The sequence below is a fragment of the Semicossyphus pulcher genome, unplaced genomic scaffold, assembly GCF_022749685.1.
Source record: "Semicossyphus pulcher isolate SPU_LCO1_2020_fin unplaced genomic scaffold, fSemPul1.0.p SCAF_16, whole genome shotgun sequence".
In the NCBI taxonomy this organism is placed as follows: Eukaryota; Metazoa; Chordata; class Actinopteri; order Labriformes; family Labridae; genus Semicossyphus; species Semicossyphus pulcher.
The window spans coordinates 6,524,591-6,549,871 of record NW_027211670.1 but is presented as its reverse complement, the minus strand read 5'-3'; the positions used below and the strand labels follow the sequence as shown (position 1 = coordinate 6,549,871).

Genomic DNA, 25,281 nt, shown 5'->3' with positions numbered 1-25,281 from the left:
TCAGAGAGAGCACGCTGGGTGTTGTAGGAATGTAGAATGGGCGAAACCACGACCTGTGGTGCCAATTTCAAATATTATTGCGATTACAGAGAACACCAGCTTTGACTGACAGTTTTTCCAGGAGCGAAATGCTCCTTTAACTACCACTGCAAAGATTTACAGCGAGTGATGAGTTTGAATGTTAAAAGAAAGCAGGAGGAGATTTTTTGTCTAAACACTCTTCTTACACATTAACTGGACAAGATCAGCGAAGAGAGAAGACGTAGTGCTTTGTCCACAGGGGGCGCCAAAAATCAACACAAATTAAAAGTTCCTCATAGGAGCTTTAAGAGAGTTAGCAGGTTTTAGAAAGACACGCCAGGTCTTTACTTTCGGTGTAATTGTTTTGCTTTTTTTTTTGCAAACCTTTTCAGCTGTTTTATGGATGAAAATGGAAAATAGGAACTAAAAATAATGCAGGCAAAAACTTTTGCTCCACATGCTCTTAACTCATAAACACAAGAAAGGAGACTTGGAAAATCTTTCTTCCTTGCTGCTTCTTTTTATTTTTTTTCAATATTTTTTCAGTGTTGGAAACGGGGGACGAGAGAGTTGGAGTGACACGCGGCAGAGGGGCGAGGGTGGGAGTTAAAGCCTGTAGCCTCTGTTTATGGGACGTGCAATTTAACCACTGAGCTAAACCGGCGCCCCTCTCTCTTTCCTCTCAGGGCTTCCAAAAACAAATGGTGATTGTTATTCAGACATGACAAACTGTATCCGTCTCTGCTACATGCCTCTACCAACACACTATGAGAAAGATCTCGCTTTATTGAACTATACTTGCATTGTGGCACTTGGATTTCATGTATGACAGACAGTACACACCTGCACATATGAAGTAGCATTTACTAGCTGAAATACATCACTTAAGTTATTCTCATTTATGTTTCTGACAACTTAAAGATATTTAAATGAAATAAAAAAATCATCTGGTGATTAGCTCTCACATTTCTGTGCTATAAGTCCTTTAAAAGTTTATTAATTTTGTTATCAGAGCTTCAGTAGTGTCACCTTGGCCCTGTGGTTTTCTTGTTCTGGTCTCTTCTGTACATTTTACTGTTATTTGCTTATTGACTTCATGCTAAGTGATAGCACGGCAAACACTTTTCATACCATGTTTAATCTTTGTTACGTGCACAGTAAAGGTTTACTGCACCCTCTTCTTGATGTTATTGAGGCTTGAATTTGCAGATCAATACATGCGATCACATATCAATAGATCCTGCTTTACATCCTGCTCTGAAGGCCAATACTGGAAAACAAAGCTTTATTTGTAGCCGCAGGAGCCAGCGCATTGAGCTAAATTGTTCATTAATTAAATCACAACCTGTTGTATTATCATGTTAATGATGCTTAATGCTCTGTAGGTGTTACACTCGTGTAACAAGTGATGTGAGTCATCTGTGTGTGTAGGCAACGTTCAATGTTCAGTCAGAAACGTCCTCTAATCTAAAATAAACTCTGTTCTCCTGTCTTACTTTGGGCTTCTTGCTTTGTCATTTTAAACTCACCTGGTTGGTCCGTTCACCTGTCCAAGCAGTGTAGAGTTAAAGCTTCCTGTGGAGCCGTAGACCTCCAGAAGCCGTCTTCTTGTGCTAGACGACACAAGGCCCCAAAAATGTCATTCTCTATTTAAATTACAAAAGCCAGACGTGTCTAACTTCTTTGGATGCGAGTTGATTTAACAGCATCCTCAGGCCTTATCTTATTTATTTATACATTTTTATTTGTTAAGCACCATCTGAGAATATTCATGCATCAGCAGAGCATACTTCATTGGTGACTCCAAAATTGCCCGTAGGTGTGAATGTGAGCATGAAAGGTTGTTTGTCTCTTTGTGTCAGCCCTGTGATTGACTGGTGATCAGTCCACGTGTAACCCCGCCTCTCAATGACAGCAGGGGTAGGCTCCAGCCCCCTGCGACCTCGAACAGGATAAGCGGTATAGATATTGGATGGATGGATATTTTGATGATATAGATCAGGGGTTCCCAAACTTTTCCATACCAAGGCCCCCCAAACAGCATTAGCTTCTGGCCGGGGACCCCCAAACCCACAGACGATGCTACAAAATATGCTCCTTCGGTCTTTTTGTTGTCAAAAACCTGTCCATTTTGCGCTAGCTAGCTACACGCAAGCTTGAGGAGCACAGCAGCTTGATAACAACCGCCAGGTCTACACAGATTATGACGTCGTCATGCCGAATTTGCAGCTGAATTTGAGAATCCGTGATTACGGCAGTTTATGTGTTGTACGGTTCAGGACAAATGGTTATTAAAAAAAGAAAATTAAAAAATTAAACTTTTTTTTTTTTCTCATCTTCCCTCCAATTTTCTGAGGCCCCCCTAGCGCCCCCACTTTGAAAACCACTGTATAATACAGATGACTAATTAAATATTTGCACAGAATAAATACATATTGAGCGGTGGATTTGCATATTTATATTGATTTGAGAAAGAAAAACAAAAAGCCTTTTCTAGTGTGTTTAGTGAGAGTTCTTTATTAGTTGTAACAACACAAACTGGAAACACGAGAAGAGCAAACACTGTCACTTCTTTCTCCTTTTCACTGCATTCAATCGCCACATCCGCATCCAGATTCCTGCCCCGTCATAGACCAGATCAGAGGTCTCAGAGGTCAGGGTGGTTGTCATGTGATGGGACTGGACTGCTTACTTTGGGCTCATGAAACTGAGTGAGGGTCATGGGAGTCAGAGACAGTCGAGGGAGGAGATCCCCGTACAGCTCAGAGGCCTGCTGTTCAGATCAGTTAAATCCACATTCAGCAGGTGCCTGAGAAGTCAAACAACCTAAAACTGGTTCAACATTTAGTGAGACATTTATGAACTACACCTACTCAGAAAATCACAATGAGTGTACTGAAAAAACAATACTGTAACTGTCACAGTTTTCTCCCTCAGAACAAAACAGAATGTTCACACAGAGGTCCTTGCATTATTTGTTAAGAAGCAGAGCTACATATAAACTGAACAATGTTTTGACATCAACTTTGACAGCTGGTAAAAGCTGGCCTGGACGACCTTTGACACTAGATATCTACATTTAATTTCCTAATGAGTCAGGATGAGTCCTGTTAGTTTTGCTAGACACAGAAATAACCGTGAGTATAATTGTTATAGTCTAATAACTGTTGTTCATCATGTTGGATTAGTGGCTGTAAACCTAAAAATAGTGTCCTGACAGACCAAACCACATCACATGATCTGCATGTTTGTTGCGCTGAAGCAGCAGAGCAGCACAGAAACAGTTTGGATCTGTCAGTATCATGTCCTGTCTGTCAGTGATATGACTTTTATATATTTGCATCAGCCTGCATCACATTTATATCCATAGATTGCAGTTATTATAGGCTTTCCAAAAGTTGAGTTTAAGTCTCAGTAGACTAGAAAAACAGATTTGCGTAAAGGCAAAAACAAATATATAAAAAGAACAAAAAAAAAACATTTTGTGTCTCAAATTTTCTTTTTGACAAAATAAACAAATAAAAAAGACAAAAATGGAAACAAAAAAACTGCCACCAGATGTTTGTATTTCCAGTAATGACTGGTCACCTTTGAGTGTGAGGTCAGCATGAATTTCAGCAGATTAGCAGGTTTGTGCGTCATGACAGTGAGAGAGAAGCGTCCACATGATCAGAGCTCCACAGCAGCTGCTCTGAAGAGGACCCGTACATGTACAGTAAAAGCTACAGAGCTTTCATGCTCCAGGTGAAACATGAGGCTTCATGTATACAGGACTCGAGTCTCCTGCGTACCTTCTTATGTCTGCTGTTTGAAACATCAGAGAAGTCTGTTTCATGTTTCTGCAAACAGATATCAGCAAGTGGCGTGCAGCTAGAGCAGTGAACGATAAGGTGTTATGGATTAGTCTTAATAAGTCGGACTCATCCAGATGAATGCAAAAGCAGCAATTTAAACAGATTCAGATTTTTGCATTATATAATAATTTCTAAGGCATAATTGTCTTGGATTATGCTGTGAAAAAAACCTCATGTGAAAAGTAAAAACATGGCAACACAATGAGACATGATCTCACTCATGCCGTACGAACAGGATGAAAGCAGCTAGGTGCTCTGATATGTTGGGGAAAGTGTCCAATGCTTAGATTGACCAACAAGAAGGTGCAATAAGGTGCGTTTGGGATATTAAAACGTAAACACGTCGTGTACAAAGACTAACTATGTTACTCTGACAGTATAAAACCTACACATGCTGGAGGAAGAGAGACACTTTGAGGAATGTTGTGAAATTAGAGAAGAGCTGGAGGTGGAGGGTGAGGCTGTCGGGCTGGGGTCTTTCTAACCCTCCCTCGCTGTGACTCGTGGCTCAGCCAGTAAGCCGTGGATGATGCTGCTGATGGACTCTACCCCCTCTCCCTCCAGGAGGGTGCGGTGGTCGCCCTCGACGACGTGGACCGACACTTTGCCGTCACAAACCTGGAGAAAGACGACAGGCAAACAGAGATTGGTTTGTCACATATTTTCAATATTTGAAATTAAATGTGAGGTGGTGAACTCAAGAGGATGTGGCTTAATGTGGCTGACTACAAAATCTGAAGGTGGAGCACAAGATCTTCGGTGTGTTTGTGTTTGTTTTGGTTTGTTCGTGTCCGAGTAGTATTGAACGACCACATTTGAGCAATCTTATACAGCATGCAGATGCCATCCTGAATCCTGAATCGTCCATCATTACAAGACATCAGAGCTTTTTATTCCTCTATATAAACAGTTTTCTGCTGATGAGTGCAGATAAAAATCTTCTCTCAACTCCAGCTCTATTGTCGCTGGTTGGGAGTCTGGTTGTAACCGCCAGAGGCTGAATCGCTGTGAGACTATAAAGCTGATGAGTTCTGAGATTGTATGTGATGAAATAATAATAATTAGAACAGGTGAATAGAAATGAAAGGATATGAAAAAGTTTAAATGACAAAAACATAAAAATGTGTCATGTTTGTATACATGCATATGTGCACATTTTTATATTTCTATGGCAGACTATGAATGAAAGAAACTCTCTGTTTGACGTCAGACTCACAGCTGAACGGAGCAGCCTTCGTTTAGGTGAAGGGATTAAACACAGCGCCGAGCTTTGAGGCGAACTCCCCTCACTCCGGCGGAGACAGGAAATGTGTGAAAAATATCTATATTATATATAAATATCTAATTGCGATCATTTTTACTTACATTGCGATTTCGCTATGATTTGCGATAATAAATTGAATAATAACTTTTACATCATTTGTGTCATTTTCATTGAAAAACACATCCAAATGATTATTATGGAGTTTTCTGCAAGAATCTGTACAAAGATATTTGATACTTTTGTCTGTGTATGACGTGGAGGCCAGAACACCTCCGCACCACAATATTAAAAAATTAATCAAATTAAAATAAATTAAACTGGTATTTTGACACACATTGCACCTTTCATAACTATTGCGCCTCCTGCGATTTGAAAATTGCAGTAGCACATATTGCGATTTCGAATAATTGTTCAGCCCTAGTAACCATGGCGTCATGTCACAGCAGATAACAAAAGTTATGTAAATACCAGTGAGGCAGAGTCAGTAAAAACACTCCACATCATGAGGAAAATAAACTCTGGTGACATTTCTAATCTGTGAATATATTTTTTCAAACTCATGTTAATGACCTGCTGAGTTTTTACAGCCGTCCCTGTTAAAGTAATAATCTCAAAGATTTTCATTTAATTAAATGTCTGTTAAGTCTCTATCTATCGCCGAATGAGGTAACACAATGGTGATTGAGCCGATGGCCCACTGATGAAAGCCTTTGCATTTGCAGTATTATGGACTGGCTGTCTAAGCGGCTGCTTTTCCGATCTCTGCAGGTGTTGCGAGTAAACAGTAATCTACTATGGCTGAACAAACAAAGAAAAGATGGATGACTACAGATACAACTTCAACAATAAGTGAAAATCCAAAGAAATTTGACGCTCAGATGAAGGCAAACAGTCTAGAAAGTGACTGTGCCAAGCCTGCCTGTCTGGATATTTGGGAAGTGAACAGCCCATTCACACTCCACACTCAGAGGTTTTGGTTGGCACTCAATGTAGCGGAGCCTCCATTCGAGTGCGCAAACAGAGTGAAAGTGTGTAAGGAGACGGTGTGGGGAGTGGTTTGAGAAAGGCCCCTTCACACCACCGGGATGTTGAACTTGTTGCTGCAGAGCAAATAGTGTCTCAATGCTCCTGTGTAGTTTGCACATATTTAAACTAGGCCATTTGCATACATTTTTTCCAAAATTAACCCTTTTCTAAGCAATGAAGCCCAATTCAGCCTCTTCAGAGAGCTGGTGTACCTGAAGCCTGTTTAAGACAAATTATAATCAGGGTTAAAACAAGGGGCGGTGCAGGCCGAGGCCGTTCTGCAGGATGGGGATTAGAGTTTTATTTTGCTGGACGAGCTGGAGGTGTAATCTTCGTTACACGCGGTGAACCTGGTATCACATCTTCACAACAAACTGATAAAAGAGCTTCCCTTTCCCTCCCCGCTGATCATTTAAACGTGGATGTATTGAACCCTGTCTTGAAACGTGCAAATGTGTTCCGTGTGTTACCTCGCTGAGCTTGTAGTCTGCTCCCAGGCTTTGTCCGTAATCGCTGCTGGCTTTGGCTCGCAGTAGCGTCACATTGCCGTGATATTTTGTTTCAGGCTTGTAGATGTCAGCAGCCATCAGTTTGGGGTAGAAGGTGGAGGCTGCGAAGTGCAGGAAGTCTTTGCTGATGTTCTTGTGGCTGGTGGTGATCAGGTCCACTGCGACGTTGACACGGGCCGCCAGGTCTGACAGCGGGAGAAGAGTCTCCACCAGCTGCAGAACAAGAGAGAAGTCTCACTTTATTTTGCCATTACTCTTTTGTGCTGTTCTACAAGACAACTCAAAACTGATTACAACCCTGAAGCTGATCTAAATAATCTCTTTATGAAATTACGCTTTTGCTGCAACAATCGCACGCTGCTCAAAAACAAATTGTTGTGACTGAAAGTGAAAAAACTTCTCCATTAAAGATGCTCCAGAAGTCCGTTAAGTGTTTTATTCGGCCCTTTACTTCTCCCTATGACTCTGCAGGTGCCCCTCTAATCTGTCCTGAAGCTGAGTTTTGTTTAGCTGTTGTCAGGTGTCGTAGTAGTTGCTCATGTTGTAGCTCTAGATTAACCGTGTAGCCCTGCATGTGTAAAGCTAACACTAAAGGTGTGCATTGCTAAAGTCCCCAGAGACCTGCTTAAATCTCTGCTGAGCATCTGTCTGTGTGTGTGCACATGTGAGCGGCTGTGTACCTTGTTGTACTCGATGCCGGTGAACTGCTGGATGAAGGCACACAAGGCTTCAGTTTCAGCCTCGGACTCTTTCCCTGGTGTCAGCTTGGCTCTGTAGGTCTGGAAAAAAAACCAAATCATGTTGTTCACACTTCATGCGAGTAGGAAAACGCAATAAAATGTGTAAAACATAGAAATAAATAGGTAATGCGTGATATTCCCAGAGTAAAGAGAGTGCATTGGCTCTTTTCTCTTACCTGTGTGTACGCTGCCACATAGGAGTGTGATCCGTCAAACAGGAAGAGGTGCTCCACAGGCAGGTTGAGGGTCTGAAGCTGACAGCACATTTCAAACGCCACGCAGGCACCAAAGGAGTATCCAGCGATCCGATAGGGCCCGTCTGGCTGCATCTGTCTGATGCAGTCCACGTAGTACGCTGCCAGAGCCTGGATGCTGTCCAGAGGAGCAGCTGGAGGAGAGAGAGGGAATGAATGAAGAGAACATGAACAGGTGGGAAATCATCGCAAACAGCAAATCAAACATCATTTTAGAGCACAAGAGCAGGACGGGAATATTTGGAGATCGGTAACGGTCAAAGTTTGCCGTCTAAAGTTTTCTTGTGGTGTGAGGGACAGACATCATATCAGATGGCTACGTTAAAGTCAAACTGGACAACAAGAAGCGAATGATTTTGCTGTCCTGTGTGCTTCAGGTTCAGGAAGATGCTGTCCAACTTCTGTCTTCTGTCTAAATCAATGTTGAATCATCTGCCATTGTCTGTATGCTGTTTTATTGCTCTCCTTACTCTGGTCATGTGACAAGTGAGTTCTGACTCCTGCTACTCTGCTGCTGCTGTACGGAGCAGACACTTTCAGGTACTAATTGTAGCATCCGTTGTCCGGCTATTGATACTTATAACATGCTTAGAAAAGAAGCAAAGTGACAGTGGGTGCAGTCGGCACACGGTGGCCTAGCTCCTCATAAGCATGTCATCTGTTGAGCCTTAAAGAGTCTGTGAACACAGAATACCTTTGGTGCACTGCAGGCCGTAGCACGGCGCGCTGAGCTTGACAGCGAGCGTCTTAAAGTGGGTGATGGAGCCTTCAATGGGATGGACCAGGAACAGAGGTCTCTCCTGGCTCTGGACTTTGTTGAGTGGCATCACCGTGGATCCGCTGGGGTTGACTAACATCTGGATCAGGTCCGACTCCAACACAGCGTGGACACTGTTCCTTTTAGATGCAGCGTTACATTCTAGGTAGAAGTGAAGACACGCAGAACTCTTTAAAATGTATCCACAGGTTTTAAAAACACATCCTACAAACAACTGGATTTAAAGCGGCTTCAACACAAATAACCTTTAAACATTAATGTCCAATATATACTTCTGTATGTGCATTTTTATGTGTTTACCATTTGATCCTCCGGGCTTGTTACTGGCCAGCTCTCGCAGCTTGTTGATGGTGAGCAGGCGGATCTCCCTCATTTGCATGACGATGTCGTAGTCTCGCTCCAGAGTCTGACGGACCTCCACGCCCATCAAAGAGTCCAGGCCAAGGTCAGCCAATGAGGCTTCAGCGTTCAGGGTGCTCACATCACGGACACCTGAGGAAGAAACACACGGTGGAGGTTATATGAGCTCCGTCTAATCGAGTTGTACGAGTACTATGCTTGTTTTCTATTTTTCAATTAAGATAATATATGTTAATTTGATCTGTGACTTACTATTAATTTACTTGGAAGAGCTTTATAACTTGGTACTAACCTCCTAAATAAAAACAGTGTTGAATACGGACACAGCCAATTTATCAATTCCCATCTATTGCTAGTGTAACCATAAGAATTTACTAAAAGTGGGGGACGGTGGGGCAAACGCTGAGTTGTCCCCACCAATGATCCAGTCGTCCAATATAATGTGCAGACGTAGCGATACAATCCAAACCTGTACAGGGGTACAGTGTGTTAAAACATTATTTCATTCATATGCCCTAAAGCCCTGGAGTGTTTGGTTACGTTTGGATACTTAAGTTATAAAACCTCAGCGTGTTAGCATGTGATTAAAAACCCCGACCTGCCGCCATATGCTTCATTTTGCAGGAAGTATTATAGACTGATACATATTGATAATTAATGGAAATAAAAGTTAAAACTATAAACCGCCACAAACATTGGTTACTGAGGCAGCGAGGGAGAGAGAGGCAGACAGGTAAGAGTTCAGGCAGGATTCCTTTGGTGAAAAGTTCACCCTGGGATTTTACAATATAATATAAATTAGATATTTATAAATATTTATTTGCTTTAATAGTGAGTACTTTAGTTAATCATATCATCTGGAAAACTTTGTAAAAAAAGGGTTTATATCGGCTTATATCAGAAAACATTTATCAGTTTGTTCGATTACCCCGTTTGTCATGTTTAACTCAGTTCTTACCCAGAATGTGCGCTACAGTGTCCACCAGGTTCTTCTGGCTCCCTCCGTCGCTCTTCACCACCGTCCTCTCGGCCAGCACGAAGCTGGACATCACCGGCTGCGGCTGGCACAGGAAACGGTCCAGCACCTCCAGACAGGAAGTGATGCGCTGCGGCAGGGTGCCACCGATCACTGCATCATTGCCACCCATGGTCTCCAGCACCACACCCACGTCTCCGATGGCACCCCACTGGACCGCCAACCCGGGCAGGCCATCGTAGTGGCGCTTTTCACACACACGCTCCATGGCTGAGTTGGCGTAACCATAGTTACTCTGGCCGGCGTTGCCACGGCCGCAGCTGACTGAGGAGAAGGCCACGAAGTAGCTGAGGTCTGGACAGGACTGTCTGGTCACTCTGAAGAGGGAACGGGAATGAGTCCATGAGCGTTGAAAGAGAAGCAAACAGCAGGAGGATGAACTGGAGGATGTTTGTGTTTCTTACTTGTCCAGGTTTATTGTTCCGTCATATTTCGGTTTGTTGACATCAAGGAAGAGCTGAGGAGTCAGATTCTCCAACATGCCGTCCTTCAACACCTGATGAAGACAAAGAAGACATGATAACGAAGTTTAGATCAACGTGGAACAACTGACGGAGCTTTTGGAGCGCTAAAATCAGAGAAGTCAGTCTTAAATGTGACTACGTTGTTGACAGCAGTAATACCATGACAACTGACCCGACCCTCGACTTTTCAAAATGTTTTGTCGACGCCATGTTCAAAGAGATCGACATCAGATTGGCACTAAAAGTTAAACATTTACTTTACATTGTTATGACAGTGAAGTCATAAAAACATCTGATGGTAATCAAATTCATAGCCAGCTGACCGACTGACTGACTTCTTTGGCGGTAGCTCAGTCTGTAGGGACCTGGCTTGGGAACCAGAGGGTGGCCTGCTCAAGTCCTGGTATGGACCAAGCATGGAATTGGGGCTGGTAGCTGGAGAGGTGCCAGTTCGTTTCCTGGGCACTGTCGAGGTGTCCTTGAGCAAGGCAATCCCCCAACTGCTCGGGGCGCATGTCCATGTGCAGCCCCCTCACTCTGACATCTCTCCATTAACGCTGCTTAACTACTTTAAATAATGCAGAATTCAATGAAGAAATGCGAGCCGACACGAGGTACGTGACACTAATCATTTGAATCACTGGCTTTTATGGGGTAGCCCTTTTAATTAGCTTATCTAAACTAGTTTTAAAGTTAAGCTACAATAGTTAGAGTCGATATTGATTCATTGAGTGATGATGAAGGTTTTTTGGGGGGTGTTTTCTGGGTTGCTGTGTTACCATTGCAAGGTTGAAGACTCCGCCCACTGGGCCCAGTGAGCAGGCCTCAGCGATGAGCCGCTCCGTGCCCTCCAGCGTGCTGACGTCATTGGTTGACACCAGGACCTCCACATCCTGACTCTGCCATTCACGCACTCGCTTCGCCTGGTAACCTGACCACAGATACAAAGTAAAAAACCTGTTATAGACACACATGGTAATCTGGTTATTAAAATAATGTTTGTTTCTTAGGTACATGAATCTAACTCAAACATCAGCTGTGTCATTGTCCCTCACCGTTCCTGATGCCTGATCTGGAGGTCAGCACCAGCTTGCGAGCCCCTCTCTCCGTCAGCCACTGAGCGAGCTCCAGGCCGAAGCCCCCCAGTCCCCCAGTGATGATGTAAGAGTGGGAGGAGCGGCAGAAGGTGCGACAGATCGCAGGGAGAGACAGAGGGGAGGAGGTTTTGACGGCTGCATCCTTCTCCTCATGACAGACCTGTGAGAAGAGGAGGACCAGTGAGAGGACACATACTGGTGTAGTGTTTCCAGTCTTGAACAATACACAGTCCTCTCACTCTGATAGACGCTGAAGCTTGAGGGTGAAACTGACCTGCAGGAGGACTTTGCCGATGTGCTTCCCCTGAGCCATGTATCTGAATGCTTCCTCCACTTGGTCCCTCTCAAACACTGTGGTCTTTAGAGGCTGCACTACACCTCCATTGATGCCTTCCTTCAGCAGCTGGGACACTTCCTCCCACTCCTTGTTGCCCTCCTCGAAGAGAGCATCGAGCAGGATGCCGTGGAACGCCACGTTCTTCAGGAACAGAGCCATGCCTGCAGAGAGCACAACAACAACACGATGATCCTGATGACATGAAGGCTGTTCGTTCTCTCAGAGGAATCATTACAGACTGTCTGCACACTACGGTGTGGTAACTGCAGCCTCTCCTCTCCTCCTCTTCTGGATGTATAAGGAGCCTCAAAGGAGTTTCAAAACTTGTATTAACCTGTAGAACTAGAAATGGTCTCTAATTCCTACATTTATCTTCATCATTTTTTTGAATATTAGACTGCTTCTTCTCTCTAAAATGATTTGTGTCAAACTTTAAACACGCAAAGATTTAATCATCAAAATTCTGGCATCATTTTCTGACGTTATGAATCATGTACTGACCGTCTTTTTTTCAAAGTTAAAGGTTCTTTTAGCTATTATAGTTTTTATTTTAGATCGATTCAAACTGAATTATTCAAACAACAATCTCCCAATGCAAAATGGCATGTTTGGCATATTTTGGACCGCAGGTAATGACATCATCAATGAACATAAAACGTGATGACGCTAAAGAAATAAATAATCCTTTGTTTTTCGTTTACATTTAAAGCTTTGGAAATCAAGCCTGCTCCAAAAGTCGAGTAACAGGTTAAGTACGAGACTAAAAGAACGGAAAAGTGGTGATTCTTCTTGCAGGTGTTGAAGACGCTGAACAGCAAAATGGACGGGATGAACGTGGGATTCGAGCTGCAGTTAAACTCTAAGGTGGACAGTCTGAGTGAGTCACTGGAGAAATGAGTGAATGAAAACAGAGACTGTGTAAAAGCTGAACTCGCTCTAAAAGCGAAGGAAATCCAAGAGATTGATCGGGTGAAAGTAAAAAAACGAACACTCATTTTGACACTGATATAATCTCCGGTACACGTTACGAGAAGGGGAAAATGTTAAGGGCCTGCTCGTTCATCATCTTTGTGCTTGATTAGAAATTGAACGTCAGCATTAGAGACTCAACTATTCTGTGTTCGGTCTGTTTCGGAATATAAATCTAGGAAAACTCGAATTAATAACTTTTATATCTGTATTTCTGAAGTAGAAGAGGTAACTGTTACTGCGAGGCTGAGTGTATCACCCTATGATTTCTTACTGACCCAGCGGGGAGTTGTTGGACAGGTCGTATTTGCCGATCTCCAGGAAGCGCCCGTGTCTGGCCAGGCAGCGAATACTGGCCTGCAGCTTCTCCTCAGCCAGAGAGTTCAGCACCACATCCACACCTGAAACACACAAATAACACGACATATGTCACTCAAAGTGCTCGGTGGTACTGTGACCTTCCAAAAAGAAGTTCCTTTTGAAAGGTTGCCCCTTAATTCTTTCATGTAATGTGGTAATTCATTCTTTGTCTGACCCCTTAACTCTGTTGAAAACTAGTGCATTACATTGTATCTTCAGAAATCCTACAAAGTGAATATGTTGTATGTCACACCAAACTCTTCACTACACAAGGAGGTGTCTTACCTTTGCCTTGTGTGTGCAGCAGGACGTGCTGTTCAAAAGTGGCGTCTCTGGAGTTAGCGAAGGACTCCGCAGAGAGCTGAGGGAACCTCTCCTGCAGGTAGGCCCGCTTCTCCGCCGAGCCTTGGGACAGAAAACACCAAGATGTTAGAGACATGAGCTCATGGTTATAATCAAAACACAGTCACTTATAAGACACTACAGCGGGGTTAGACATGAGTTTTAGGCAGACTTATACCTGATTCACGCCTCCTAACAATCAGAGCAGAAATCTAGATTATCTGGTAATGTGAGGGGTTTACATATCCAACCTTAAACCTCAAAAACTACTTCCGGAGTTCAGATCAGATCGAAAAAGTTTGATATTTAAGTTTTAAAGCCCTCAAGGCTAACGTTGGTGAGCACACTATTGTTGATGATAACTCAATCTGACAGTTGTTATCTAATCTCCAGTTCTCACTAAAGATTTAAGTTGACCGTGTCTCCCAATCATTCCGTCATCCAGACAAGTTCAGACTTCTGCTTTTGTTTTTTCTCACTACAAAAGGTTGTTTCATCATACCATGTCATTCTTCTGTTTATACCACCTCCCTGTGAGATCACAAGAGATCAGACGAAATCACCTGAGGTGTTGCTCTTTTTAAAACACATAAAAATCTTAATAACATCCTGTTGGTGGGATGCATAATTATTTTTAAATGCAGTTTTTGCACGTTAGAGATAAGAGAAACAAACATCTGAGAAGTTTCTACTTTGGTGGACTTTCAAAATCAAGACCGATTTTAAAATCACACACCAGACTGAGCTCAGCAGTCGCACAATTTTCAGTACAATATCAAAACAATGAGCCTTCTTCACAGACAATGAGACAGTATCTCAAACTATCTCATAACTTTAAGACACAAGTCATTAACCTGAAAAAAAAAAACACACCAAATAAATGAAAATGGGAAGAAATGAGGTTTCACATTACATAAAGAACCAGTGTGAATGAGAAATCTCAGTAAGTGTGTAATGCGAGTGTGAAGAACTGACCGACTGTCGTGAAGACTTTGCATTTCTTGCTCAGTGCTATGGCGATGGCCGCCTGGCCGACGCCCCCTGACCCTGAGTGGATGAGGACAGACTCTCCGGGGCGGAGCCGGCCGCGCACCACCAGAGAGTAGTATGCTGTGGCGTAGACCACCGGGACTGAGGCCGCCTGCTCCAGAGTCCTGCACAAACACACATGCAGGGGGATAAAGATTATTATTTATATTTATACAGTATGAAGTAACCAACAACTATTGGAACATATTTCAATTTGGAGATAGCATCTGCACTGCTCTGCTTCTGTTGCTAACTTTACCAAAGTACTCTATTTGAATACTTCCAACTAAAGCAGTGACAGAACTTAAGTACTGAACGCTCTTCAGATCTCTACTTGTAGTCCCCAGAGGACTAAACAGTCAGCAGCTGTTTTCAGTTTGTAACCTGCACAGTCGACACACGCAGCATGTTTAAACACTGTGACACTGACCAGCTGGAGGGAACATCCCAGAGGAAGCGCTTGTCTGCATCCACAGTTGTCGCCAGGCCTTTAGCAGGAAGCAGCCCCATCACACGACGACCGCTCGGGTCACGACCGGAAAACTCCATACCCAGCATGCACTGCTGCAGAGCCAGGTCACCTACATAAACAACAAAGAGGAGAGGTTGGATGTGTAATTATGACATGAATATTCATTATGAATATTCACACTGTGAGTCGTCTACACACTCAGTACCTGGGATGGCATCGGGAGGCAGCTTGCCAGTGGCCAGCATTATGTCTCTGAAGTTGAGCGAGCTGTAGTAGACGCGGCACAGCTGCACGTTGGGGTTGCTGGTCGCAAAGTGGCGAAGGGGAGAGGCGATCCAGCGCAGAGAAGACAGGTCACCTCGCGTCAACACGTTGACGTAGGCGTGCTCGGTCATCGCTTCATTCAGATCTGACAACAACAAGATACAGACAGATGCTTCAATAAAAGTATAACAACAACTTTTTGATTAGTGTATAATGGTTGCGGTGGAAACCACACTAAGAACCACATCAGTCTAACTGGAATCAGAAGAGGCCATACCTTGGCTGATGAGCTGGTGCCTGAAGACGCCCCAGTGTCCGTCTCTGTACACGTTCATGACCAGATCCCCGTCCAGCACCGACTGCATGGACTCATGGGTCGGCTGGAGGATGGGCACTGAAGAAGACTTGTTCAGGTTGGACACAAACGCACAGCTGGGAACAAAGAAGGAGAAACCAGAGAGAGACGTTAAAGAGGGAACACGAAGAAGTGTTAAGAATTCTTGTACACTGGAGTGCAGAGTTTCTAAGTGTTTTAACTTCATGGAAAGTTTAACCAAAGATAAAGCAAATATATAAGCAACAAAAGTATTGAATGCATCTTGTTTTACTAACAGAACTGTGTTAAAGGGAAATGACTGTGTTTTAAACAAAGGCCTGTCAAAATGACAGACGTCCTACCGTATTCTGTGACCGCCTGACTCCTGCCGCAGACAGTTGACCATTCCCACGATGCCACAGTGAGCCTGAGAGGCCGTCAGCCACACTGGACAGTCTGATGAGTCAGCTATCGTTTCCTGCAGCACAAATCCACACAGTTACACACAGTTATGACCGATGTGAAACAAAAATATAAAGGACTTTATTATGACAGACTTTGAGGGTCTCAATGTTAGGGAAAATTATGTCACACACACACATATCAGGGTTATGGGACCCACCTTGAGGGTTTCCACCCACTTGTAGTCGGTGCCGTCAACAGGTATGGAAACAGGCTGTTTTTTACCTGGAGACTGAGAGCGACAAAGAAAGAGGGCGGAGCCATAGAAAGACTTCCTGACAGTCACCAGGCTGAGGGACGCCTCAGAGAACACCTTCTCCCACTCGGCCTGGAGAGAACAGGGAGATAATATTAGAAAAACACACCTTAACCTCCTTATGTGAAATAAGTAATGTAAAGTTAATGCTTTTTACATAAAAATCATCAAACTAAGAAGCACAAAAAGAGTTTATAAAGAGTAGGAACACTGACCTGTGTGAGCAGTCCTGGCTCGCTGCTGCTCTGATCGCTGCTGGAGAGGAAGGAAACGGTCTCCCCCAGAGTCTCTCCCTTCAGGAGGGTGTGCAGGAGAACAAACCCGCCTTGTTTGGCTCCAGAAGCCAGATTTGCCACCAGCAGTCCGGGGTCTGTCCTCAGAGGGCCCCAGGCGTGGTTACACAGCACCAGGTCTGCCCCTCCCACTGCGCCTCCAGGAGCCGGGCCTGTGAGGGGGTCCCACTGAGCCGAAGCCACCATCAGCTCCTCCAGGGAGGCCTGGTGGGGGGTCAGAAAGTCCGATTTGGTTGCAGTGGCGGTGTAATCCACCCGCATCATGGGCTGGATGTTCAGGAGGGGAACCACACGGGAGAAGAGCTGGCCGTCGTCTGAGAGAGCCTGGAAAAGTTTGTAGAGGAGTGAGACTGAGGCAGACTGTCAAATCTTTTATCCACATTTGTTCTATTTCCGTCTTACCTCCAGGACTTTGATCTTGCCAGGGGTGCTGTTCTCCATGGTGATGTCCAGGCAGTGTCTGAGCGCAGGGTGGTCCAGCAGACCCTGCAGCAGGCTGTCCTGCAGCAGACACGCCCTCTCCTGCTCCACCGTCTGCTCCAGCTCAGATCGAAGGTTCCCGTTCAGCTCCAGGCCGCAGAGCAGCGCCAGCAGCCGGACCAGGCCGGGCTCAGAGGGCTCGGGGCTGGGGAGGGGGCCGTCTGTGTCCCCTAGGCCGGGTATGGAGAGCTTGACACCGTGATTGGCCAACTTCTGCTGGAGTCTGTGGATCAGACCTGGATGGATAGGCAGGTACAAGGAAGAAAACAGGTTGATGATAGTAAACTAGTTGATTTTAGGATTTAATACCTTTTAGCTGAACGTAACACTAATGTCTGCTTTGGTGTTTCTCTCCCACAAACTCTGAACATGCTTTAAACTTGAATCTCTGCCATGCTTATGCTATTAAGAGGCTTATTAAGGTGTGCATCAAATATGTATTTCAAATAGAATCCCAAATTAAAGCTGAAGTGATGAAAATAATAAAGGGTTTATGTGTTGTACCTTTGCAGACCCCCAGCTGCTCTGCGAGCTTCCCATTGGCTGTCAGGCACTCCGTCTCCACATAGGGAACAAACACAAACTCCTCCAGGGTGGGGGGGCTCTGCTGATGCTGCCGGCGGGGGGCCACAGTAGCATGCAGGCCGCAGATCTGAACTCCGCCAGCGGTGATGTTATCAAGGCAGCGGTTTACGTGGACATCCACAGCTACGGAAAAAAAAAGAGGAGAGTTTAGAGACTTACAGAAAGTGAACGTTTCTTTTCACATCTGCATCACAGCTGTAACACTAATGATCACAGATTATAGAGACAGACTGAGCACACACCTTGCTTTCCGTCAGCGTACTCGCTGACCTTCTCCTGATGAACAGCCGGATCGACGCACACCGAGCGGATCCTGGTCGGCAGACGCAGACTGCGACCCGACAGCCCGACTACGATCATCTGCAGCATCGTGTCCAGAAAGGTCACCCAGTTTCCCGTCCACTGCAGCTTCCCGACGTCTCCTGGAAACAGACAATCACATGACAGGATAAGGTAACCTTCTGTCTCGGAGGAGGAGGAGGAGAAGGAGAAGAAGAAGAAGAAGGAGAAGAAGAAGAAGAAGAAGAAGAAGAAGAAGAAGAAGAAGAAGAAGAAGAAGAAGAAGAAGAAGAGCTTCACATACATACCTGAAATACACACATGCACAAACAGGAATATTTGGACATGCATTAATGGAGAGATGTCAGAGTGAGGGGGCTGCACATGGACAGTAGCGGATTCGGTGCCTTGCTCAAGGACAACTCGACAGTGCCCAGGAAAGGAACTGGCACCTCTCCAGCTACCCTCCAGTTCCCAAGCCAAGTCCCTACAGACTAAGCTCGTGTCTACCCCTTTAATTTATCTTTTTTTCATCTTTGTGTTATGACAAATACTTCAGAACAGTGACAGACGTAACAGTAATAAGCACAAACACACATCTTTGTTACCTGCATTGTTGGACTCCAAGATGCCCTGGAAGGTCTTCCCGTAGTCGTAGCCCCTCAGTCGCAGCTCTTTGTAGATATCAGGAGCTGCTAGCTTCATTTTTGGATCATCTTTATTGTTGGCAGCTTGTTTGTTTACCTGACTGTGGAATGAATCGAGGGCTGCATCCTGCAGGAGGCTCACCTTACCTGAAAATCACACGCAGAAGGCAGAAATAAGAGATGTTATTAAAATAAATTGGAACTAAATTGTACGGCTGCAAGACAAAAACAAAAACAAACTAATAACCTTTATTTCAATTGACATTGAGGTCACAATTTTTTAGACCAGTCCTAATTCACAGTGCATGTCCTTTAACAAATATATGAATACAGTTATACCAAAACTTTTTACCTAAAGAAAATCAACAGAGCACTGCTTTCAAATTATGTTTTCCAATCTTTCTGTTACCATTAAAGCCACTAAACTCTGTGACTCTCAGGTATCGTCGCGCTGCAGTTTGCAGGCTGTTTTCAGGTTTTTGAACAGCTTCATTGAGCTGACATGAGTCTCATATTCTTCTGCAAGTGTTGTGAGTAAACAGTAATCTACTATGGCAATAATAAGTGAAAATCCAAAGAAAAAGAAACAAACTCGACGCTCAGATGAAGGCAAACCGTCTACAAGGAAAGCGACCGTCAGCGAGGAAAATCAAGAGTTACAACTGGAGCCAATTGTGGACGGTTGATTGGATATCTGGGAAGTGTGCTCCCGCAATTACCGTTTATCACCATAGGTGCCGCCAAAGAGAACCAAACTGAAATCTTCGAGATTAGCACTTTAAATAGTGTGAGGCCAAACTCAATGTTAAGATAAATATGTTGCACTCTTTATTATTGTGGAAGTTGGACGTCTGATCCCTCTGGGTTAGGGTTAGGGTTACACAAGCAGGTTTGTTTTCAAATACTGTAAATAAAATGACTTCCTACCACTGACAGTCAGGTTTCCGTTCTCTGAAACCTCAAACTTGTTGGTGGCCGGCATGAGACGCACCTCCAGCTGCACCGTGCCTGAGAAGAAGAGAAAGGTGCAGAGAGACAGCGAGGTAAAATAAAATGAACATGGAACAGGAAGTCATGCAGCTCACCAGTCCATCACAATCAAACATCTCACACCCATCCCCCACAGTCACACCACAGCTGCTCTGCTCTCACCGCTCTTTGGCAGGATGGTCGCTCTGTGGATGGTGACGTCTTCGAATGTTATAGGGGTGGTTTCCATCACAACCCCCAGGCTTTTCACCAAGGTACGCCAGGCCAGCACCAGGTAACCGGTTGCAGGGTAGAGGACACGTCCATCAATGCAGTGACCGATCATGTAGTAGTCTGCAGACTCTGGGTTGATCTCTGTTACAGGTTTAGGGAAGAGTTGAACAGTTGTTGTGGTCAAGTTAGAGGAGAATCTTTATTTCTTGAACGGTGATTTCAGTGTTTTTAAACCCGGACTCTATTTATGGAAATGTTTTGGTCTAAAATGACCCCTAAAAATGACACAAGAGGGCAATTGCAGAGCTGCTTTTTTTATCCACCTGTATTTCTTACCGATCTTATAGACACTAGCAGAATTGGATCCTCCTGAGGAGAAGTGCTCTGCTGTGGGGACATCCCAGTTCAGTGCATGATCCCACTGCACCAAGGGGGAGATCATAGGGGTACCAACTGGCACAGGGTACTTCACCGCCGGGCAGAGGCCGTTAGCATCCATGTTAATGCTGGAGAGGTGGAGCACAGTTAGTTATTATTTGAGCAAAACGGCTTCACACTTATGTACAAATGTCAGAGTGAGACGTTTACTGACCCGTTCATGTAGATTTTTCCGATGTTTGAGAGGAAGAACTCGAGGTTGTTGGTGTGGCCTCTCTTCATTAAGGGGAGACTGGTGCATGTTTGCTTCAGGCTGCGCTTCAGGATGGCCTGTGCGGGAAACATGAATGTAAAAAGTTCAGAACAGTGGCCCCCAAACCTTTTTTTTTTTTTAACTACATGGTACCTCGAGACAGGAAGGTACCCCCCGGTTTAACAGCTGTGACTGAGGTGCAGGTGTTTAGAGAGGCAGGAAGTTAAACTGTTGACTGTCCTTTAAGGCATAGGACTACACAGCTCTTAACTCAGGATATGACTCCTATCGCTGAGGGTTTTAAGGGGAGCTCGTTTACTAGGAGATGTTTTTTTGATTGATTTTTGAGAAAATGTTTTCTCTTATACGCTTCTTGGTCTTGTGCAGGTTGTCTTGCTAGATTCTCTCTGACCAATCAGTGCTCTGCACCGTCTCCTTCTTTAAATATTGGTATATAAACATGCTGAGCGTACCTGCAGCAGAGCGTGAGGCGCTATCTCCACCACCACAGCGTTGTCAGGCACCAGACTGAGACCCTCCTGGAACAGCACGGGGCTGACCAGGTTGTTGACGTGATAATCGGCCGAGCTGGTCAGAGCGAGAGGAGAGGCCCACTCAGCCTGAGGGATGCTGGTGCTCACCCAGCGGGAGGAACGCGGCCGCGGCTCCTTGATCACCTGCACAAAAGATGACATTTTATATTGTTTATTCATATTAAAGTACCTGCCAAACAGCATGAAACTTGACTGCATAAGGTGACTTATTTCCTTTCTGAAGATGAGAATTTGGACAGTGACAGAGTGCAGCAATAAAATACAGAGGTTTAAGATATAAAGCAGGTAAACACTTGTGTCTTAAGCAATAGTCACGTCGCAGGGCGTACAATAGTGAGGCTAATTTAATACAACATGTCAAGCTGCTACTTTATTGTTGCTTGGTGCAAAAGGAGTCCTCGCCATTATCTCGTTTTCCATCCCTAATCTACAATGAAAGTCCGTCTATTATGACAGAGTGAACTGACCACTGAGCTGCAGAGTCTGTGTGTCACCTGCCGGTAAACTGTAAGCATGCACACAACGCTGCAGCTGTTACAGATCATGATAGTGGGATGATCGAGGCAGGCTTTTAGTTATGCATGGCGGGTTTTCAGTGTGTGCACGTTATCAGCGTCGTGATCGTGGCTACATAAAGGGGCTGGTAACGGAGCGGACGTGCCTCACACGGCGTGAGGTTGTGTGTGTCGACAGGAAGTAGGAGATGGGGAGCTTTTGTTTCCAACAGTGAGCGTCACTGAGCTGCTCACGCTGGTGCAACATACATTTGAACACCGTTAGAAGTGGAGGATGACATGCTGTAAAGTAACGCAATCGCAGCCCACATGTCTGTTTGTATTTATTGTATCAAGTTTGACCTAAACCCTCTCTACTTTTTCATGCAGGTGTCTTTGAACCAGGAGTGATTAAGGTAGGCGGAGGTTTTGTTTTTTGTTTGTGATTGTTAATTGTATACATGTACATAAAAACACGCTGTGTTTATCTGGTAACATTTCACTGTATTTATTTTATATTGCAATGTCACTTTTTTCCAATATCGTGCAGCCCTCGTGAATAAGCACATTAAATACAATATACAAAATAGAGCCAAACTGTTATCTCGATATGTCGATATTTACAGCCGATATCCGCCTAAATATAAAAATATTGGTATTGGTGTGTGGTTTTTTTCGGTATGCACTGAAATGATAAAAAAAACAGTTATTGGTATTTTCACATAGTTTGTCCAGCAGGGTGCGCTCTGACTCCATATTTTACAAAACTCTCAGCACTGTCTGCAGCACGTGATGCTGAGCGGAGGCACTAGAATTGGTTGACAATTAAAGAATATTTATTGTTATAATACATTAAGTCATTTGTTTAAGAGAGCAGCTTTCTGGGTAGCTCTGCATGGTCATACTTGTGCAAAATCAGTGAACAGTCCACATAGAAAAATATAAAAAGAAACTATATTGGCGTCTATATCGGTCGGGCTCTAACAAATAAAACTTGTGTTTGGTGCATTACATCACGACACTAAGCACAAGTTTCAATGTGTTTCCATGTAGCTGTCTTGGTACCAGCAGGTCTAGAGGTACGTACCTTCTTCAGAGCAGCCAGCAGGGCCGGAGCGATGGAGGCCATGTAGTAGGAGTGGAAAGCGACGCCAGCGCTGCGCACCTCCTTCGCGAACACTCCCTGCTCTTTCAGCTCCGCCACATATTTACTGATCGCTTCCTGAAGAAACAAACACGATACGTCTGTCAGGACACACCAGCCTGAACCTGGGAAAACTCCTCCCTTACATTCAATAATAGAGTTGCTTTAATGCTTACTCAACCTCACCCGTTTCCAACATTGTTTTGGCTTCCTGGCATCTTTTGTGGTGTTGCTATTGTGCCAGTTAACAACTGTCTGTTGGACAACTATGTTATTTTTACCTGTTGTTGTCTGTCAGGAAAGTTAACATTTGAAGCTAAAAGGAAGGCTTTAACTTGTATTTCTGGTACTGGTCACAATTAATGGCTACTTGTGAAAAGTCTTATGTACATTACAAACATATGTTGCCCTAATCTTGTCAATTCAGGGCTACAGGTGCGATATCCTGCAAAATAAGCAGAGTTACAGAAGCTACACCTCGTCAGTAAATGGAAATTAAAATGTTCTTGATGCAGGGGTGTAAGACTGTGTAAAAGTCAGGTTCTCTGTGTGTCGAAGTCTGAGAGGACGTCTGACCTGAGGGCCGGAGATGGTGACGGTGTCCTCTGCGTTGTGACAGGCTGGGACGATTCCCTGAGGACACTGAGCCAGACACTCCTGCCAGGTCAACCCTGGAACACACACACACACACACCAAACGCCCAGGTAAAAGATATGCCACGACAGGTCAGACATTGTGTTTTCCTTGCAGAGATGATATTGACCTGTGATCTGACTCACCCTCGTTATTCTTATCAACAACAAAAATAGTTTTTTGACAATATATGAGGCAGTTTTAATTTAGGGAGATTCAAATTCTCCAAAATAAATCGAATAGTTATCAAATCTGGGAGACAAAGTGGACTAGTGGACAGAGTGCTGTATTCATGAAAGCCGCAGTTGAACAATGGTTAAGAATCCCTGCAGTCTCTCTTACCCACTGCAGCCATGCCTCCAGGAGGGAGCTTGGCCTCCTTGATGCAGCGTCCTCTCCAGTAGGCGGCCAGGATGGCCTCGTTGTGGCTGAGGGAGCCGTCAGCGTAGCCGCAGGCGAGCTCCCCCACCGAGTGACCGACGATGCCGTCAGGCTTCAGACCCAGCTTAGTGAGCAGGTCGATCTCAGCTATCTGTTAGGTGAGACACAAAGTGTGACTGTTTACAGGACGATTAAGTAACCGAGCCTCAGCCCAAATCAAATGTGTGAGTGCCTGTTTTTATTTACACTTCCCAAAGCAGCACTGAATTCTGTAAAAGAGCTTTTATTTAAGCTCCTCACACTGCATGTTGTCTTCTGCAACTACATTTAAAAGAGCAACACTTGCTCTTTCTGTGTATTAAAATCATCGCTGCTCTCACTTCTGATTGCCGCTGTTTTAAAACCTAATCTAACCGTAGTATAATAACTAGATCATACGAAAACAACTAGCGTAGCTTTGAGGATGTAGAGATTTTAGGATATGATGCATTTGAAAAACAAAAATCACTATAAACCTTGTAACAAATGTTAGTAAGTAAGTTGTATTTTATAATATATATATATATATATATATAGTTAATATATTAAAATAACAGTAATTTGCCATCATTAAACTCTACCTGTATGGCAGCGAGGCCGACGAAGGCGTGAACAGTGTCCTCAAAAGTGGCCTCGTCTGCCTCCATGAGCAGGCTGGACACAACCAGGCCGGTTTCCTTCAGCGCTGTGTCTGAGCGCAGGATGGAATCTCTGAAGTCCGGCAGCTGCATGAGACTGCGGCCCATACCTGCCCACTGTGTACCCATACCTGCGAAAACAACAAAGAGTCAATCACCTGAATCCAGAAGAACATCTGTCTGAGGAGGTCTGACTGATATCAAACATCTGTTTATGTGTTTGATCACTCACCTGAGCAGACGTACCACAGCGGCCTGGCTGCAGCCTGCGCCTGCTGCACCTCAGTGACGTCAGTCTGAGAGTCGATCAGAGTGTAACCTCTGTACGGCATGTTGGCTGGAGGAACTCCTGACACCTCGTTCAGCAGAGACAGGAAGCTGTCATCTGAAGCGTTCTCCTTCCCCTTCTGGAGCAGGCTGTTCACCGCAGCCTCCGTTCGGCCACACACCTGGAGCATTCTGGGAACCGTCCTGGGCTGAGCGGTTGCATCAGTCGGCTTCTCAGCTGGACGAAGGATCACGTGAACGTTTGAACCCCCAAATCCGAACGAGTTGATGCCTACGATGCCGCCTCGAACGGGGATAGGCCGGTCAACGACTTGAACCCGACCGTCAGTGAGGGCGGGGATGTCGGGGTTAGGATTGTTGAAGTGCAGGTTTGGCGCCCAGACTCCTCGCTCCAAAGAAAGGCACACCTGAAAATGTAAAACATAGACGCAGTTACAAACAGATGTTTAGCCTGGCATTCAAAAAAGGCAGAAAGATGTTAACTTCAAACATGCTGTGATAAAACAGATATAAATGAAAAGGATGTTGCTGTGTTGAGTCTGTTGTCACTCTCACCTTTGCCATAGCAGCCAGACCAGAGGCCGGTTCTGGATGACCCATGTTGGACTTGGTGGAGCCGATGAGCAGAGGTTCTCTCTTTGAACTACAGAATACACGGACGATGCCGTTCACCTCCTGTGGGTCTCCAACCTGCATGAAGAGAGAAGTCACCAAGGTAAGACTCTTCTGCAGAGGGACATTCAATGTGAGTGACTTTTTATGCTCAGGTTTACGACCCCCT

At 44.6% G+C, this 25,281-nt stretch overlaps 1 protein-coding gene across 1 annotated transcript in view; it reads right to left on the bottom strand.

The window, feature by feature from the left end:
* Nucleotides 1-3,342: 3,342 nt before the first annotated feature.
* Nucleotides 3,343-25,281, bottom strand: part of fasn (fatty acid synthase) — a 33,369-nt gene continuing 11,430 nt past the window's right edge. The window contains exons 8-42 of the mRNA XM_069664119.1: nucleotides 25,056-25,190; nucleotides 24,445-24,907; nucleotides 24,156-24,343; nucleotides 23,497-23,686; nucleotides 23,097-23,191; nucleotides 22,464-22,598; nucleotides 20,802-21,005; nucleotides 20,290-20,405; nucleotides 20,034-20,203; nucleotides 19,647-19,838; nucleotides 19,422-19,502; nucleotides 18,456-18,641; nucleotides 17,811-17,990; nucleotides 17,488-17,691; nucleotides 16,906-17,219; nucleotides 16,426-16,827; nucleotides 16,115-16,282; nucleotides 15,855-15,970; nucleotides 15,454-15,608; nucleotides 15,118-15,321; nucleotides 14,871-15,021; nucleotides 14,387-14,565; nucleotides 13,355-13,474; nucleotides 12,988-13,110; nucleotides 11,678-11,901; nucleotides 11,362-11,563; nucleotides 11,086-11,237; nucleotides 10,247-10,338; nucleotides 9,765-10,159; nucleotides 8,747-8,938; nucleotides 8,363-8,587; nucleotides 7,591-7,802; nucleotides 7,355-7,453; nucleotides 6,636-6,887; nucleotides 3,343-4,493 (exon numbers count right to left, since the gene is read on the bottom strand). Coding sequence (XP_069520220.1) covers nucleotides 4,356-4,493; nucleotides 6,636-6,887; nucleotides 7,355-7,453; nucleotides 7,591-7,802; nucleotides 8,363-8,587; nucleotides 8,747-8,938; nucleotides 9,765-10,159; nucleotides 10,247-10,338; nucleotides 11,086-11,237; nucleotides 11,362-11,563; nucleotides 11,678-11,901; nucleotides 12,988-13,110; nucleotides 13,355-13,474; nucleotides 14,387-14,565; nucleotides 14,871-15,021; nucleotides 15,118-15,321; nucleotides 15,454-15,608; nucleotides 15,855-15,970; nucleotides 16,115-16,282; nucleotides 16,426-16,827; nucleotides 16,906-17,219; nucleotides 17,488-17,691; nucleotides 17,811-17,990; nucleotides 18,456-18,641; nucleotides 19,422-19,502; nucleotides 19,647-19,838; nucleotides 20,034-20,203; nucleotides 20,290-20,405; nucleotides 20,802-21,005; nucleotides 22,464-22,598; nucleotides 23,097-23,191; nucleotides 23,497-23,686; nucleotides 24,156-24,343; nucleotides 24,445-24,907; nucleotides 25,056-25,190 — 6,654 coding nt within the window. The 3' untranslated portion in view covers nucleotides 3,343-4,355. The remainder of the gene's footprint in view (nucleotides 4,494-6,635; nucleotides 6,888-7,354; nucleotides 7,454-7,590; nucleotides 7,803-8,362; nucleotides 8,588-8,746; nucleotides 8,939-9,764; nucleotides 10,160-10,246; nucleotides 10,339-11,085; nucleotides 11,238-11,361; nucleotides 11,564-11,677; nucleotides 11,902-12,987; nucleotides 13,111-13,354; nucleotides 13,475-14,386; nucleotides 14,566-14,870; nucleotides 15,022-15,117; nucleotides 15,322-15,453; nucleotides 15,609-15,854; nucleotides 15,971-16,114; nucleotides 16,283-16,425; nucleotides 16,828-16,905; nucleotides 17,220-17,487; nucleotides 17,692-17,810; nucleotides 17,991-18,455; nucleotides 18,642-19,421; nucleotides 19,503-19,646; nucleotides 19,839-20,033; nucleotides 20,204-20,289; nucleotides 20,406-20,801; nucleotides 21,006-22,463; nucleotides 22,599-23,096; nucleotides 23,192-23,496; nucleotides 23,687-24,155; nucleotides 24,344-24,444; nucleotides 24,908-25,055; nucleotides 25,191-25,281) is intronic.